The sequence below is a fragment of the Carassius auratus genome, chromosome 16, assembly GCF_003368295.1.
Source record: "Carassius auratus strain Wakin chromosome 16, ASM336829v1, whole genome shotgun sequence".
NCBI classification, from domain to species: domain Eukaryota; kingdom Metazoa; phylum Chordata; class Actinopteri; order Cypriniformes; family Cyprinidae; genus Carassius; species Carassius auratus.
The window spans coordinates 21445137-21459441 of NC_039258.1; the positions used below are offsets into that span (position 1 = coordinate 21445137).

Consider the following 14305-nt stretch of genomic DNA (forward strand, 5'->3'; position numbering starts at 1 on the left):
CGTTTTAGTTCATGATTTAAAGAGCAGAAATATCTCTTCTCAAACCCTTTTGATGTGATGAATATGCAGCTTAATGTCTGTACAAATGTAATTTGAATTAGGGGTTATTGATAGAAAGGTTAATTTCTGCATCACCATAGCAACAATGCATTGATCAATCGGCATGCTGGTTTGATTATTGATTGTTTGGATGGGGGAGGGCATCTCTGATCACAGAATGATGATGGATGAAACGAACGCCTTTTCTAACAAACACGGTTAAAACAGGTCCAGAAACGCGTCAGTACTTAGAGCTCGCATCTGTCCTCATTCAGAGCATCACTGTGTGTCTGCTGTCCCTGGCCTTTCTCTTCAATACTCATCTGATAGTTATTCCATATTCAAGAGGAATTTTAACACCATGATTTTATAGTATAACTGGTGAAAGAACAATAACATCTAGCTAAATATTCTACAGAAAAGTGTGAGCTGTACGCGCGCAGTTATAACTTCGAGGTTAATTTTTTATACGTAGTCTATCTTTAGTTTCGTATGCTATAATAATAATTACTTAAATTCTAATAATAAACGGTAATAATAATAATAATAATAATAAACTGCAATAATGTCAAATAAAAAGCTATCTGTGTCGAATCAAAAGATCGATTACATTTTTCCTGATCACAGATTTATGTTTATAATAATGAATGTGTAAAATTAAATCATGTTGAATAAATAAAGTCGGACTCTGTATAAACTAGGCTACGTTAAACAACAAATGGATTTATCATTACACTGGCCGGAATTTATTCCATAATAAATGAATGTAGTTTGTAGTTTACGCTTTGAAGCTGAATATGTTTCAAACATATTTTAATGGTCAATATGATCAGAACACATGCCGCTTATTTGAGCAGAGTGTTTACTCTCCTTTTGAGCATAACTTGAGACCGTTTCATTTAGAAACATATAAAAAAAGATATTTTGATTAAAACAAAATTTGAATTTAACAGTTCAGTAACCGATTAGCTACATGCTGAGGACCACTTAATTAAACAATAATGCAAATTTCGATGGTGTAGGTTCGCGTCATACAAACAAACATCTAATGTGGGCTTTTGGTCACCTTTTGGGGGCCGGGCGTTTGCGTGTGTGATTGGCCTGTTTTGGACAAAGGGGGGCATCCATTGAGGAATTGGTGTTGGTCATCCTCGAGGGGAGAGTGACTGGGAATCACGTGGACTTGACCGAAACAGTGAGAGAGAGGGGGTCGAGCGTGAGAATCATCATCAGTTCAGAGCAGCCACCGAAACACAGAGAGATCACCTGGAGAACCCAGATTTAACACAAACACCCCACACTGGGCAGCAGGAGAAGAGCATAGAGCAGGCGAAGAGAGGAACCCATGGCAGAGGGTATGTCAATTGTTTTTGGAAGTTCTGGTCCTCTTCCTGAAGGTAGCCCACATCAAGGTGTTGCTTGTTCAGGAGACGCGGGGGTTGGGGTCCACGCATTGTCTTCAGGTTTCTTCTTCTCCGTGTCTGACCCCCACTCCCTCGTGTGCGCGTGTTAGTGAGGGTTTCGTGGAGTTCCTCTTTGTTTTACTCGCGTTCCTCCGAGGACTCTGTTGTGAGGGTGTTTTCATGAGACTTGAGGAAGGTTTTAGGCCCTCGCTGGTCGCAGAAGGGTATGATTTCATTCAGCTCAACATGGGCTCAGTTTTACACCAGGACTATCAAGGTGAAGCAGCAGAAAGTACGAGTGTGTTCTGCGACGGGATCTGGAAAAGTCTCAATCACTTTGCACGGGTTGCCATTGAGACAAGTTAAATTAATTGATTTTTTTAAAGCCTATTAATAAGGCTATTCCCAGCTTTGCGTTATGTTCTGATATTTATTTGTTGGAGGGAAAAAACGAATATTAAAATTTTGTGTACTGTTTTAAAAAAACATAATAATAAGTTAAAGAATGTATCAACACAATATCAAGGCATTTCGTAGCCGTGTTACGTTTAGGTGAATTGGTTGCCTCTTTTTTCAATTAAAAAAATAATAATTTAAACAATACTGCAAACACATGGAGAGTGTGGTAAATACTCTGTTACATTGCTTTCCAAGCTTCAATACAGGCTAAAACGCTTTAATTATAAATGTGTATTAAAACCGTTTTAATTGTAGGCTAATTGTTTGCTACAAAACTGCAAGAGACGACTAGCCAGATATTTATTCTATTTAAAACATTGAAATAAAGTTAAACTGAAACGTTGGCGCGGATTTATTGTGTAAATAATTTAAAACATGTTTGGCGGCAAATATTTTAAAATTCAAGTTTCGAATGTATGTTTCTGTTACATTCGAATTTTTAAATTTCACCTTTGAATACATGCCTGCATGCATACTATTTTCTCTTGTAAAACCAATGATGGTAAATGTAGATGGTTTTGCAGGAGGCTGTACGAAAGCAGAGGAGGAGGAGGGGCAGGCGGCGGAGGAAGACCCCCAGTCCTACCACGGCGTGGGTGTGTGCAAGTGGTTCAATGTTCGCATGGGTTTCGGATTCCTGTCCATGAGCACAAGAGATGGTGTGCCTTTAGAAACTCCAGTCGACGTGTTTGTTCATCAGGTATGTGTAGTGTTGAATATCAAGTCATTTCGAGAAAAATATGATTTTGGATCATTGCAGGAAAACAAGCTCTGTGACCAACAAAAGATTCTTACACACAATTTTTTTTTTATTATTAATCATAACAAATAAACACAACCTAAATAGCTAGATTATAAACACAATGAATATGTAGTCCTATGTAGCTGTTAAGAGTCATTTTATAAGGATGTATTTTATTTCATAGAATAAAAAATCAGAATCAGAAAGAGCTTTATTGCTCTGTTAACACACACACACACACACAAAGGAATTTGTGTTAGGAGCTTATACAGGCTATACAGAAAATATAAACAAAGTGCAGACACACATGAAAAGAGAGAATATACAATAAATTATAAATAACAATAGTAATATATACACAGAAAACATCTTGAGCTTGAGGGTTTCTGCAGGTTTTAAAAAGGTCTTTAAAAGTTTGAATTCACACTTCCACAAATGAAGACTTTAAATACATCAGAGCAGCAAATCTTAAATTGATAAAGTCCTGGCAATGTTGCATGCATTGATGAAGTTAATATCCTCCTTCATATTTTTTTCTTGTTTTCAAATGGAAATTGAAAAAATATATATATCTGTAACTTCGTATATGGAAACTTATTTTCCTTTGAATTAAGTTGTTTTAAATAAAAGTCTGTTGGTGGACATTTGTTGTTCTAAATGTATACCAATTAAATCATCTTTAGACATCAAGACAAATACATAAAGAAAGAATGTAATTTTTTTTTGTTTGTTTTTTTTGCTGCTTGATAACTGTAAAACTTTTGATAACTTTTTTTTTTTTGACTAATCATTATCCATAGGAAGTTGTTTTTTGTCAAATTTTAAGGTGTTTATAAATTGATGTATTTCAATTTATTCCTTGAAATTTGAGCTTTAAAAGGTCTTTAAAAAGTCATACATTAACACCGAAGCACACCACAGACCTCAGTTCAGGCGTTTTATCAAAACTTATTCAAAAAACAATTGAATGATGGATGATGGTTCCAACTTTTATTTGCATTTACCCCTTTCCCATTTGGAAAGCCCACGTCTTAAAGCAAAAATTGCTTAGTTAGCTCTTAAATGGCTGAAACAATTTTTCATGAATGTCCAAACACAAGTCAATCTCTGGTGTGGTTAGTAGTTCTCCCCTTTACCTCTTAATTCCATGTAAGTGTCATGTCTTTAAACATTAGTCTGGCCTGTCAACCCTTGCACCTTCAAGGAAGATGCCTTTAATCTCGTTTCCTGTCATAAAGTCATTAGCAAGATACGTAAATGCTATTGAAGCAGCATTTAGGAGCTGGTTTTTGTTGAGGTGACCAACTGGGTGGCCATTTGTGTCTCAGAAACCTACTAAAATTGCAACTCCATCAGAATCAGAATCAGAATCAGAAAGAGCTTTATTGCCAAGTATGTTTGCGCATACAAGGAATTTGTTTTAGTGACATAAGCTTCCAGTACACAGAGACACCAACACACAGACACAAAAAAAAAAAAAAAAAAAATTGTAGCCAAATAAATAAGTGTATAAACAATTGTGCTATAAATGATAATGGGATAGGATTGAAAAAGATGCAGGGATGTACTAGGATGGAGGGGTAACAAATAAATATAAGGATGTTGCACCTTTTTTTTTGCTCCATGTACTATAGTTTGGCACATAGAGTAGAGTAGTACTGGGCATGAAGTACATTTTTGGTGCAGTTGTTGGTCTGTCAGTGAGCACTGAACAAACTAAAGAGTTTGTAAAGTGGTCAATAGGGGTTTTCCGTAGCCAAAGCCAATGTAAGATGGCTGTTATAATACCATTATTTTTGGAATTAATAATTGTTCATATATGCAAAATTGAGGTTAAATGAACATTTATTTAACACATTATTACTAAACTCAATTAACACCCCCAAAAAAAAAAAAAAAAAAAAAAATATATATATATATATATATATATATATATATATATATATATATATATATATATATTTAATTTACATTGACAAGTTAGGAACCGTCCCAATGGGGAGTGATCAGTTCTGTCAAAATAGTTGGATATTGTCCAGGCATATACATTCATTAATGATCCACGTGCTGCACACACGTTCGGTCGTGACAGCGGGCCTCAGCTACACAACATTAACTCTGCTGCTCTTTGTGAGAGCAGACAAAAGGAAAAGAGCATGACAGATCCTTTCTTTCTTTGTGGTCTTTTGCTTCCTATTATGTCACAACCTGCTTGCTTGAGATTTCTCCATCACCTGTGTGACTGTCACAAAAGGATCATGCATGTCCATACAGTACAGATCCTGTGAACTTGCTCACTTCATAGGGGTTTTACTGTAGGGAGAGCTTTAAAACATGCCTCGGAGCATCAGGGGGACATCGGTGGGAGGAAGGGAAGTTGGGGGTTGTGGGGGGTCACACGTGTCTAGGGAAATGGGTTAACGGTCACTTTGACCGACACACAATGGAAGTACTTAAAAGGGAACACTGCATCTGCCACAACATAGTTGTAACCAAGGATGTTTCCACAAAACATACACAACTACAGATCCTCTTCGGCTCCTGCGGGGCCTTTTACATCACTTCAGTGAGAAGATCTGTCATACTAGTCTTCTGAGGCCAAACCCACACCTGATGATCCACAGAGAGTGTACTTGATACATTGGTCTTATTTCTTTAAATCATATATAAAACATTCAGGAGTAGTGGGATAATAAAGATTTCTCCTTCATTTTCAGTTTACATCAGAATGTTGACAATAAGCTTTTTGCTGCATAAACTCTAACTAATATACAACATCAGTTCAATTACAACACCTAATACAGATGTAGCCTACATCATATTTTCTGCATTATAGTAAAGAAAATGGTATGTTTGCATAACTGTAGGCTACTTACAACTGGAGGAGGGAGATAGAAATGTTGTGTGTTAACCATTTTATCCAAAAGTAAAAACTGTCATTTACCCAACTCATCCTGCTCCAAACATATGATTATCTTTTTTTTGTTGAACACAAAAGGTGAATTTTCTGAGGACTATGCTAGTCTCACTATTCAATGAATGCAATGACAATAAATATGGACTGAGGCTTACAAAATATAAAAAAGAACATAAACGAGTACATGCTAATCTTTCCAGGCCACATGATAGCCTTGTGTGATAAACTCAACTCGATTTTGTGAGGAAATCATTCAGACCAGTTTTGTGAACCTGATGAGCAAATAAATAGAAATATCTGACTTTCTGATAAAAAAAAAAAAAAAAAAAAAAACGTAATTAGCTACTTTTCTCATTAACTAATTATATACTTTTACATTTATGTATTCAGCATACATTTCTATCCAAAGCGACTTATATTGCATTAAAGGTATACAGTACATTTTAAGCACTACATGCATTTCCAAGCAATCAAACCCATGACAGATGAATATAAAAAAAGAAATAAAAAAAAGCATGCATGGATGAATCGATCACAATATGAACAATAACATGAATCTAAATAGAAAACAGTTGATGATCAGACAAGATTTTCAGTTGAGGCTGACTTTAATAATTCCTTGTGTTATTGTTCATAGAAAAGAAAGGCATTTTGCGGCAAGAGTGTGAGTAAATGATAGGTGAACTATTCCTTTAACTAATTAGTTCAGGTGCTCATTTACACTCTGCTTCGGGAGCTAATTCTTCACAGGGGAAAATGTTCACCCTCAGGATACACTAAAGCCAAGCAACCATGTGAAGAATTTTTCTGGACCCCACAGCATCTTCCCAGTGTTCAGTGTGGGGGATTAAGAGACCTGTGTGTGATGTGGGGGATGTGTGTGTGTGTGTGTGTGTGTGTGTGAATCAGGAATGCTGTAACCTGGGTCGGGGGATGGTAAGGCCTGGGTTTTTCACACATAAATCACTCGCTTTCTCTTTCATATCCCGTAAGAACATACATCATCACATACTCAGCTAGTTAAAGGAGTAGTTTAGCCAAAAAAGAAAATTTGCTGCGAATGTACTACTCCTCAGGCCATCCGAGATTTCGATGAACAGATTTGGAAAAATGTTGAATTGTATCACTGTCTCAGCAATAGATCCTCTGCAGTGAATGGGTGCCGTCAGAATGAGTCCAAACAGCTGATAAAAACATCACAATAATCCACACATTGCTTTAATGCTGTGATCCTCTGGGACCTGTTCTACAGCAACACAAACACTGATGAGACCATACCACAATGAAGTTTTATATTTCAAACCCAACTGAAGTTTCTTGCCTTGTGCATGTTCCTATATGAATTTGGAATCTGTCTAGTGGCCTTACTGACAATGTTTTTCTGTCCTTGTCTGCCTCTATCAGAGTAAACTGCACATGGAGGGTTTCCGCAGTCTGAAGGAAGGTGAGGCTGTTGAATTCACCTTCAAGAAGTCCTCCAAGGGTCTCGAGTCTCTGCGGGTGACGGGTCCTGGAGGAGCTCACTGTCTGGGCAGTGAGAGGAGACCCAAAGGGAAGAGTGTCCAGAAACGGCGGGCCAAAGGAGACAGGTGAGTCATCTCACAGCTATACACTCTTTGTTTTCACACTGATGTCGTAGAAGAACCATTTTGGGTTCCCCAGTCGACCTTTCAGTGATCAGAGAAGAACATTTGAATAATCAGAAGGACACTTTTCCACTATTAAGAGCCATTTGTACAATGGAAAGTTTCTTTGGATGTAAAACTTTCTTCATTGAACCCATCAATGTCATTTCAAAATATATCATTTAGTATTTTTACGACTGGGGCAATTGGCAAAAGGCTAGTTTCCTCTTCATTACTAAAACTCCAGGATCTTTCTTAACTTATCAACAAAAATCCAGCAGATTTATTTTAGGTTTTGTGCCATTGGAATGCCTTGTTTGGCTGGTCAACCCTGTTCCATGTCATATTCATGCTAAATAAAAAATGTATATAGTTTATTATGACATCATAGAGCAACTAGGGGTCCTCTATTGTCTAAATTTGACATGGAATCTTTAATTGTAAAACTAAATTCTGAACTTCAAATATTTATTAGAAATGTCACTGGGGCTGTACCTTTTGTAAGGTTAAATTAAATTAAATGTTTGCATTTAGCAGACACTTTTATCCAAAGTGACTTAGAGTGCGTTCAGGCTAACATTTTTTACCTAACGTGTTCCCTGGGAATCGAACCCACAACCCTAAAGGCTACATATCGTTAAGTGTACATACTATTACCAAAATGGTGCATATAATTAAATGGTAGCAACCCAGTGATAGCTATTGTAAATTTTTTTCTGAGAGTGTAACAACTTAATTACTAAAACACACCTTGAGTTTAATGTCCATTTGAAACTGTCAAACTGATATTTGTAATTTGGAGTTCATTAATTTAGCTAGAGGTGGCAGAATGCAGTTTAAGACTTTTGGTGGGCCTTTCTTCAGCATCAGTGTGTAGCGCTATAAGCTGTATGTTTTATCAGCCCACAGGGGGAGCTTGAAACCCTCACTCTTCAAAAATGTGGTTTGGTCACCTCTACCCTTTCACCAGTTCCTCCCTTCCCCCTCCTCTGACCTGGGTTAGGGCTGCGTGGACTGTCGATGTGACCCGGATCAATAACTGTTTAAAACGCCTGGTCACTGATGCATTTATACCTGATGGATATCCCCCAATCGGCTGTTGTTTAGAAAGAGGACTCCGTGTTAACATCCAAAAGTCACTTTAAATATTAACTGCAAGGATGCAGTTTTAGATTAGATTTGTAAAGAGTAAAACATTATGCCAGAATTATGGTACATTTGATTAGAGAATGTTCTGTTGAGTTTATTTTATGCAATTTTTTGGTACCAAAACTAACCTTTCTCAGCTCTCCGTGCGATTGGAAGTTAGAGGCGTATCATGTGGCCCATCAGTCCGTCCGTTCTGATCACTGTGAAAGACACTCTGTTGACAGTATCAGATCGTTGTATCCTCAAAGGGTCTCGCCAGGCTTGCGTTCGATACATCCCTGGAGCATGTTAGCCCTTTAAGAAAACCACATCTGTCCATCATGGTTATTCATTCAGTTGAGTGGACGCTCTGCATTGAGCTTCAATGTTTTACAGAAGCAGTCTTTGTGAAAAAGAAGTACACTGTTGCAATCTTTTAAAAAACACTGATTATTACAGGAATGGAATACGTACTTTAAAAGAATGCACTTAAGAAACTATATAATGTTTAGGCACTTAATAGCATGCTATATAAAATTAAATGACCATACATTTTAGTTGAAACTTATATTACATGCAATTAGTGTAAAAAAATTATATTGAAACATGTATTTCATGTATTTAACTTTATTTGTAATTACACATTTATAATGATGAAGTTGCATTTCAACACATTTAAAAAGTATTCATTTTAAATATAACATCAAATAAATCCCTACATGTGCTTTAGTATGTGAATCAACACATAAAAATAAGTGTACTTCTTTAAAGCATGACAACAGTTTATTAAAACATAATGTACACAAAGTAAAACTTTCAATTTGATTTTATTACGAAGTGCACTTGTTAAAAAGTGACGACACGTGATGTTAATGAATAAGAAAATGTATCATTTTAAGAAAACTTAAGTGTCTTTTTATTTCTTTAATGTTATCTGCAAGCTTTTGAAAAAAACATTTAAAACTTGAAGAACACTACAAGTGCACATTCAGTACAATTAAACACACTCCTTTTTTTCACAAGGGAGTGCAGAATGCAGAGGAAAAAACGCTGCAGTGTATTTAATTGATAACAGATGAAGGTGCCCGAGAGAGGTCAGGGGTCAGGGTTGCCATGGAAACTGCATGTGTTTAGGGACTGGGTGGGGTGTTTGGGGGTTAGGATGGCAAGAGGTCACAGTTCATAGGTTGCTGCTGCAGCTTTTTTCAAACAAAGGCCATCATTGCCTTCTGCCTGCTTGGCCTGCTGTCCGTCTGTGCTGTGTGACGAAGGCCTTGGGTCAGTGTCTATAAACCAGAAGAAGCCACTATAGTGTCCCTCAAAAGTCCCCCGTGCCCTGCGGTCACCCACATGACCTCAGCTGAGTGGACATCAATGCAGCAGCCACTGCCCCATACCAGGCACCCATATGCCCCTGGGAGCTCCGCACATGGCCCTCCTTAAATAACTGTGTTCACTCTAACAGCCTGGGCATGAATGGACATTCAGGAAAACCTGGTGCAAAATACAATTGGTTAGATAAAAAGAAAGGAAAGTTTATTTTAATTGGAACATTTGCTCACACTGATGGCAAACATTAACCCTATAAAGCCCACAGGTCCTATTTAATACAAGATGGAAACTTACTGGAATTACCTGATTGTCTATACAAATTTTTTTTAGAACAATCATGTTCAAATGCGATTCTCAAATATGATCATCATCAGGCTTTTGAGGAAAATGTATTTGTTCATCTCTCAGTCATCACTGCATTGCATAAAACTTTGATCATAATACTAGTCATAGAAATATCATCTTACTAAGACATTATTGGGAGATGACAACTGAGTGACAGATATATGCATTTTACATAAGAAGTCTTAGTTTTTCTGTTATAAAGTGTTAAAAATATGCATTTTCAGTCCCCAAAACGCTGTTGTCGTGTAAAGGTCAAAGTTTTCAGCTGTTTCTGGCTGAAAACGTTGTCGTGAAAACTGCCCCTTAATCACTATTTTATATTCCCAAAACTATTCTAAAAGTCAGAGTTTTATAAATCCAGGATTTTAACAGGATTTGAGTTAAACCTTACTGTAAGACACTTAAGTGATTTTGTTCATAGTGGTGATTAAGAAAACTTCTTATTATAATTGTCCCGCAGGTGTTATAATTGTGGTGGTCTGGACCACCATGCCAAAGAGTGCAAGTTGCCTCCCCAACCCAAAAGATGCCATTTCTGCCAAAGTGTCGCGCACATGGTCGCCAACTGCCCCGCCAAAACCCAGCAGTCATCTCCGGGGTCTCAGGAAAAGTCTAGTGGTGTCAAAGAAGAGAAAGCGGAGCACAGTCATTCCCCACCACCCACCGACTGAGACAGCAGAGGACGGTGGGACCACGCTTGAAAACCAATCATATCACTATACTGAAAAAAAAAAATGAAAAAAAATGCTAATGCTGCTGTTGGAACTCCCTCAGGTCTATAGAAGCAACAGATGAGAAGAATGTAACTTTTTTTATTGGTTTAACTCTCAGGAATAGAGCTGCTCTCAGGAATTTCAGTACAATGTTTGGTGTACAGAAGTAGTTATCTCATATCTCACTAAGGGGACGTTTACACGACAATGATGGACTAAAAACGGGAAATGTTTTCCTTTGCGTTTTTTTTTTTTTTTTTTTTAAAGTTGTGAATTCAAACGTAGTCGAAATGATCCCCGGTTACACTAATCTAGATAAAAGACTGAAAATGCTGTATTATATATACTTTGTAAAGAAACACTATGCACACATGCATTCTTACATTCTCACGCATTCCTACAGATCGAAAACATGTTATAAAATTTCTAAAAAAAATTACAAAAAAAATCACGTTTTTGTAGTTTACACAGACACAACAATGATATCGTTTTACAAAAATGTCCATTTTCAGTCCTTATTTTAATGAATGGCCAAAACGCATAAATTGTTTTCCATTTTTAGTTGAAAACCTCATCGTGTAAATGGCCCCTAGGTGATTTTTAAAAGTGTTTTCTCTACTGTCTACAGCTTGTCTAGAGTTGAATATACTCTTATTCTTACAGATTACTGTCTGATCGATGCATTTGAATGTTTGTTGTATTTCGTGATGCTTTTATGAAAATGTTTTGGTAGTGTTTTAGGGTGGGTTTGACTTGGGGATTTGGCAACTGCCAGTTTTGCTCTAGACTCTCCTGATCACTAGGGACCAAATGAATGTTAAACCTGGTTCTCTCAGCCAGCGGCTCATTTTACACGTGTCCAAATCTGTCATTAGTGATCTGCGGTTATCTTCAAACAATAACTCAATCTATTAGACATGAAAGTACATAATCAATCACACTTTTATCTCTAAACTTCAGTCTACAGTCAAATCTCGGCTTGGTGTTTGCTATCTTGTCTTAAATGCTGCTGATCTGTGTGTCTGCTAGCAATATATTTTGTTATTTGTCTTTGACAATTGGTCTCAGGGGTTTCTTGGAGCAAGATAGAGAGAAATAAGTTATTCTTTTGAACAAATGTGGCCCATTCCTACGTCGATGGTGAAGACATTGGCTCCTTTCTCTAGCTGCCTGTATTGATTGGAATGTATTTAACAGCCTTTTACTCCCATTTTACAGGAGAGCTGAAAGACTTGACATATTTAATATATATACATATATATATATATATATATATATATACATACTGCTTATGAAAACCTTGTATTAGCATTTACTCATAGTATTTATTTATAGCAACGTGTTCTGCATCTTCTCCACAATGTAAAAGAGACTCAGGCTCAAGTATCTCAGAATTATTTCCTAAAATACCTCAGCCGTAATGTGCCACGAATCGGTTGACATTGATGATTTGATTTGTGTGTGTTTGTGTTTTATTGCAATGATTTCGTTACATCCTGGATCATTGTGATTTCTCTCTGTCTGTGTTGAAGTCTGCACTGCTCTCTGCCTCGTCTTACAGATTTATGCTTTATTTTTCAGTCGCTATTTGACCTATAAATGCCTTTAACTTCAGTGTTGAATCATGACTGAACTCAGGAATGTCAGATCTCAAGGAGTGTGAGGAAGACACGATTTGTGACACGAATTGTATTCTTTTATTATACTTTCATACCATTATAATCATTCTAATAATTGACTTTTTGATATGTGTGGATCAAACAGGAATGTATATCCTATCTAGATATGTTGTGGTTGCCTCTTACATAAACTGGAAACATTTCCGATATCTAATCGATTCCTTTATGCAATAATATTTAAGTTCATGTTTTGTTGTATTTAATAAAGAAGGAATCATACAAGGTTTCGCACCATTTAGATGTGTTCATGTTCATGATGTTTTTGACTATCCTGTTGAGCTTGGAAATCACTTTTTGAACATTTGAATGTAATGTGAGGTTTTGCAATGGTTTTGTCATCTAATAAATTTAGTGGGATATAAGAAAAAGACAGGCTATGACGACTTCTTTCTACATTTTATTAATGGGTAAATTTCCAGTCCTTAAACTGCCATGAAAATTAATAATCTTTTAAAGTTATAGAAATAAACAAATCGTTTTTCTTAGTACCTACAATCTTCATAATAATCTTATATATATAAAACTAAAAAAAAATCGCAAGTGCGTATATATTGCCAACTTGATGGTAAATGTATGAATTCAAGTCTAGCGCATCATCAACTCATGAATATCAATTATGGAACGTGACGTTCCGCCCAGGAGGCTTACCTGATTGGCTAGAATTCAGGCGTTGGTGGGTGGGCGCTGGTCAGTCTGGCCAATGAACGAATTTTGGGTTCCTAAAAAAGGTAATAAGGGGCTATGGTTATGATTGGACCCTCAGCAACGCTACTCTGTTTCTGCAGTCAGAGACAGCGCTACACTTTTGTAAAGATACCACGGCGAGCCCTCTCAAAGCATGTCATAACCATAGATAATATGTTGACAGTTTTATAAAGTTAACACCGTTTTCTGCAATACTGGCAGGTTGGAGTAATTTGTTATACCACAAATTGGACCTGAAAGTGTCCTGGAGAAAATACTGTCGGCTCTCATCAACCCCTCTGATTTAAATATGATTCAAGGCATGAGCAAAGCATTTAAAGGTGCACTGTGTAATTTTTAGCGGCGTCTAGCGGTGAAGTTGCGAAATGGCTCAGTCCCCCGCTCACCCCTCCCTTTTGCAGAAGCTATGGTATATGAAAACGGTATATATATATATATATATATATATATATATATATATATATATATATATATATATATATATATATATATATATATATTTATATATATATATGAGCAATGACCCTTAGTGGACAAATGCAAGCCTCTGACAGTAAGCACATTGTTACATTTCTCCCCAAAATCAAATGAGAAAATGTGAAATTACATTTTGTTTAAAGACGTTTTGATATTTATGCATTGTGCTATTATTTTAACAACGTCTCCCCCACATCTACATTACCATTACATGTCTGGATGGTCTGGATAATTTATCAGTTCAGGTTTTTTTTTTTCAATATGATGTTTCAACAACTTAGGTTGGCCTCTGAAATGACTTTAAGAGCATGCAGTTATTTAATCTTCTGTTAAATTCTCAAAATCTATGTAATGAAATATAATAAAAATGATGTAAAAATGAAAACAAGCAGCCTTGTCATGATTACAGCAGAAATAGAGGAAATATCTTCTTAATAATCTTTCTTATAATCTTAATTATAATTCGTATAATAGGAAACCCTTGAATATTTTGTTAGATGTAGAGATGGTATGAATATTTTCTGTCATGATTAATATGATTTAAATTATTATGGTTGTCTGCATTACTATGGTTAAAATCTGCTGGAAATTTTCAAAAAGTACAGATGAACACATTTAAATTATATCAACAGGTTTACAATTTTAAACCAACACTATGAACTTTTTGTTTAATAAAATTAACATTTTGACAAAAGTTTTAGAAAATGATAAAACTTACATTTTAGCATTTAAAATGTTTTT

The 14305-nt window shown here is 36.2% G+C and overlaps 1 protein-coding gene across 3 annotated transcripts; it reads left to right on the top strand.

Moving 5' to 3' along the window:
• The first annotated feature begins 1195 nt into the window (after positions 1 to 1195).
• Positions 1196 to 12750, top strand: LOC113116519 (protein lin-28 homolog A-like). Of its 3 annotated transcripts, none has more exons than XM_026284727.1 (4): positions 1196 to 1394; positions 2414 to 2601; positions 6965 to 7149; positions 10451 to 12750. In XM_026284727.1, exons 1-4 carry the CDS (start codon positions 1385 to 1387, stop codon positions 10659 to 10661), a joined length of 594 nt encoding a protein of 197 aa, XP_026140512.1. In that variant the 5' UTR covers positions 1196 to 1384; the 3' UTR covers positions 10662 to 12750. The 3 variants fall into 3 exon arrangements, with proteins under 3 accessions (XP_026140512.1, XP_026140513.1, XP_026140511.1); XM_026284728.1 differs by having other exon boundaries at positions 1200 to 1394; positions 2426 to 2601; XM_026284726.1 differs by lacking the exon at positions 1196 to 1394 and adding an exon at positions 1539 to 1719 and having other exon boundaries at positions 2426 to 2601.
• Positions 12751 to 14305: the final 1555 nt, after the last annotated feature.

Excerpts from the sequence above, each read along its gene's own strand:
- LOC113116519 (XM_026284726.1), top strand. The coding sequence starts at position 1,623 with ATGAGACTTGAGGAAGGTTTTAGGCCCTCGCTGGTCGCAGAAGGGTAT. Across the intron at positions 1,720-2,425 it reads TTTACACCAGGACTATCAAG|GAGGCTGTACGAAAGCAGAG; the intron begins GTGAAGCAGCAG and ends ATGGTTTTGCAG. Across the intron at positions 7,150-10,450 it reads CGGCGGGCCAAAGGAGACAG|GTGTTATAATTGTGGTGGTC; the intron begins GTGAGTCATCTC and ends ATTGTCCCGCAG.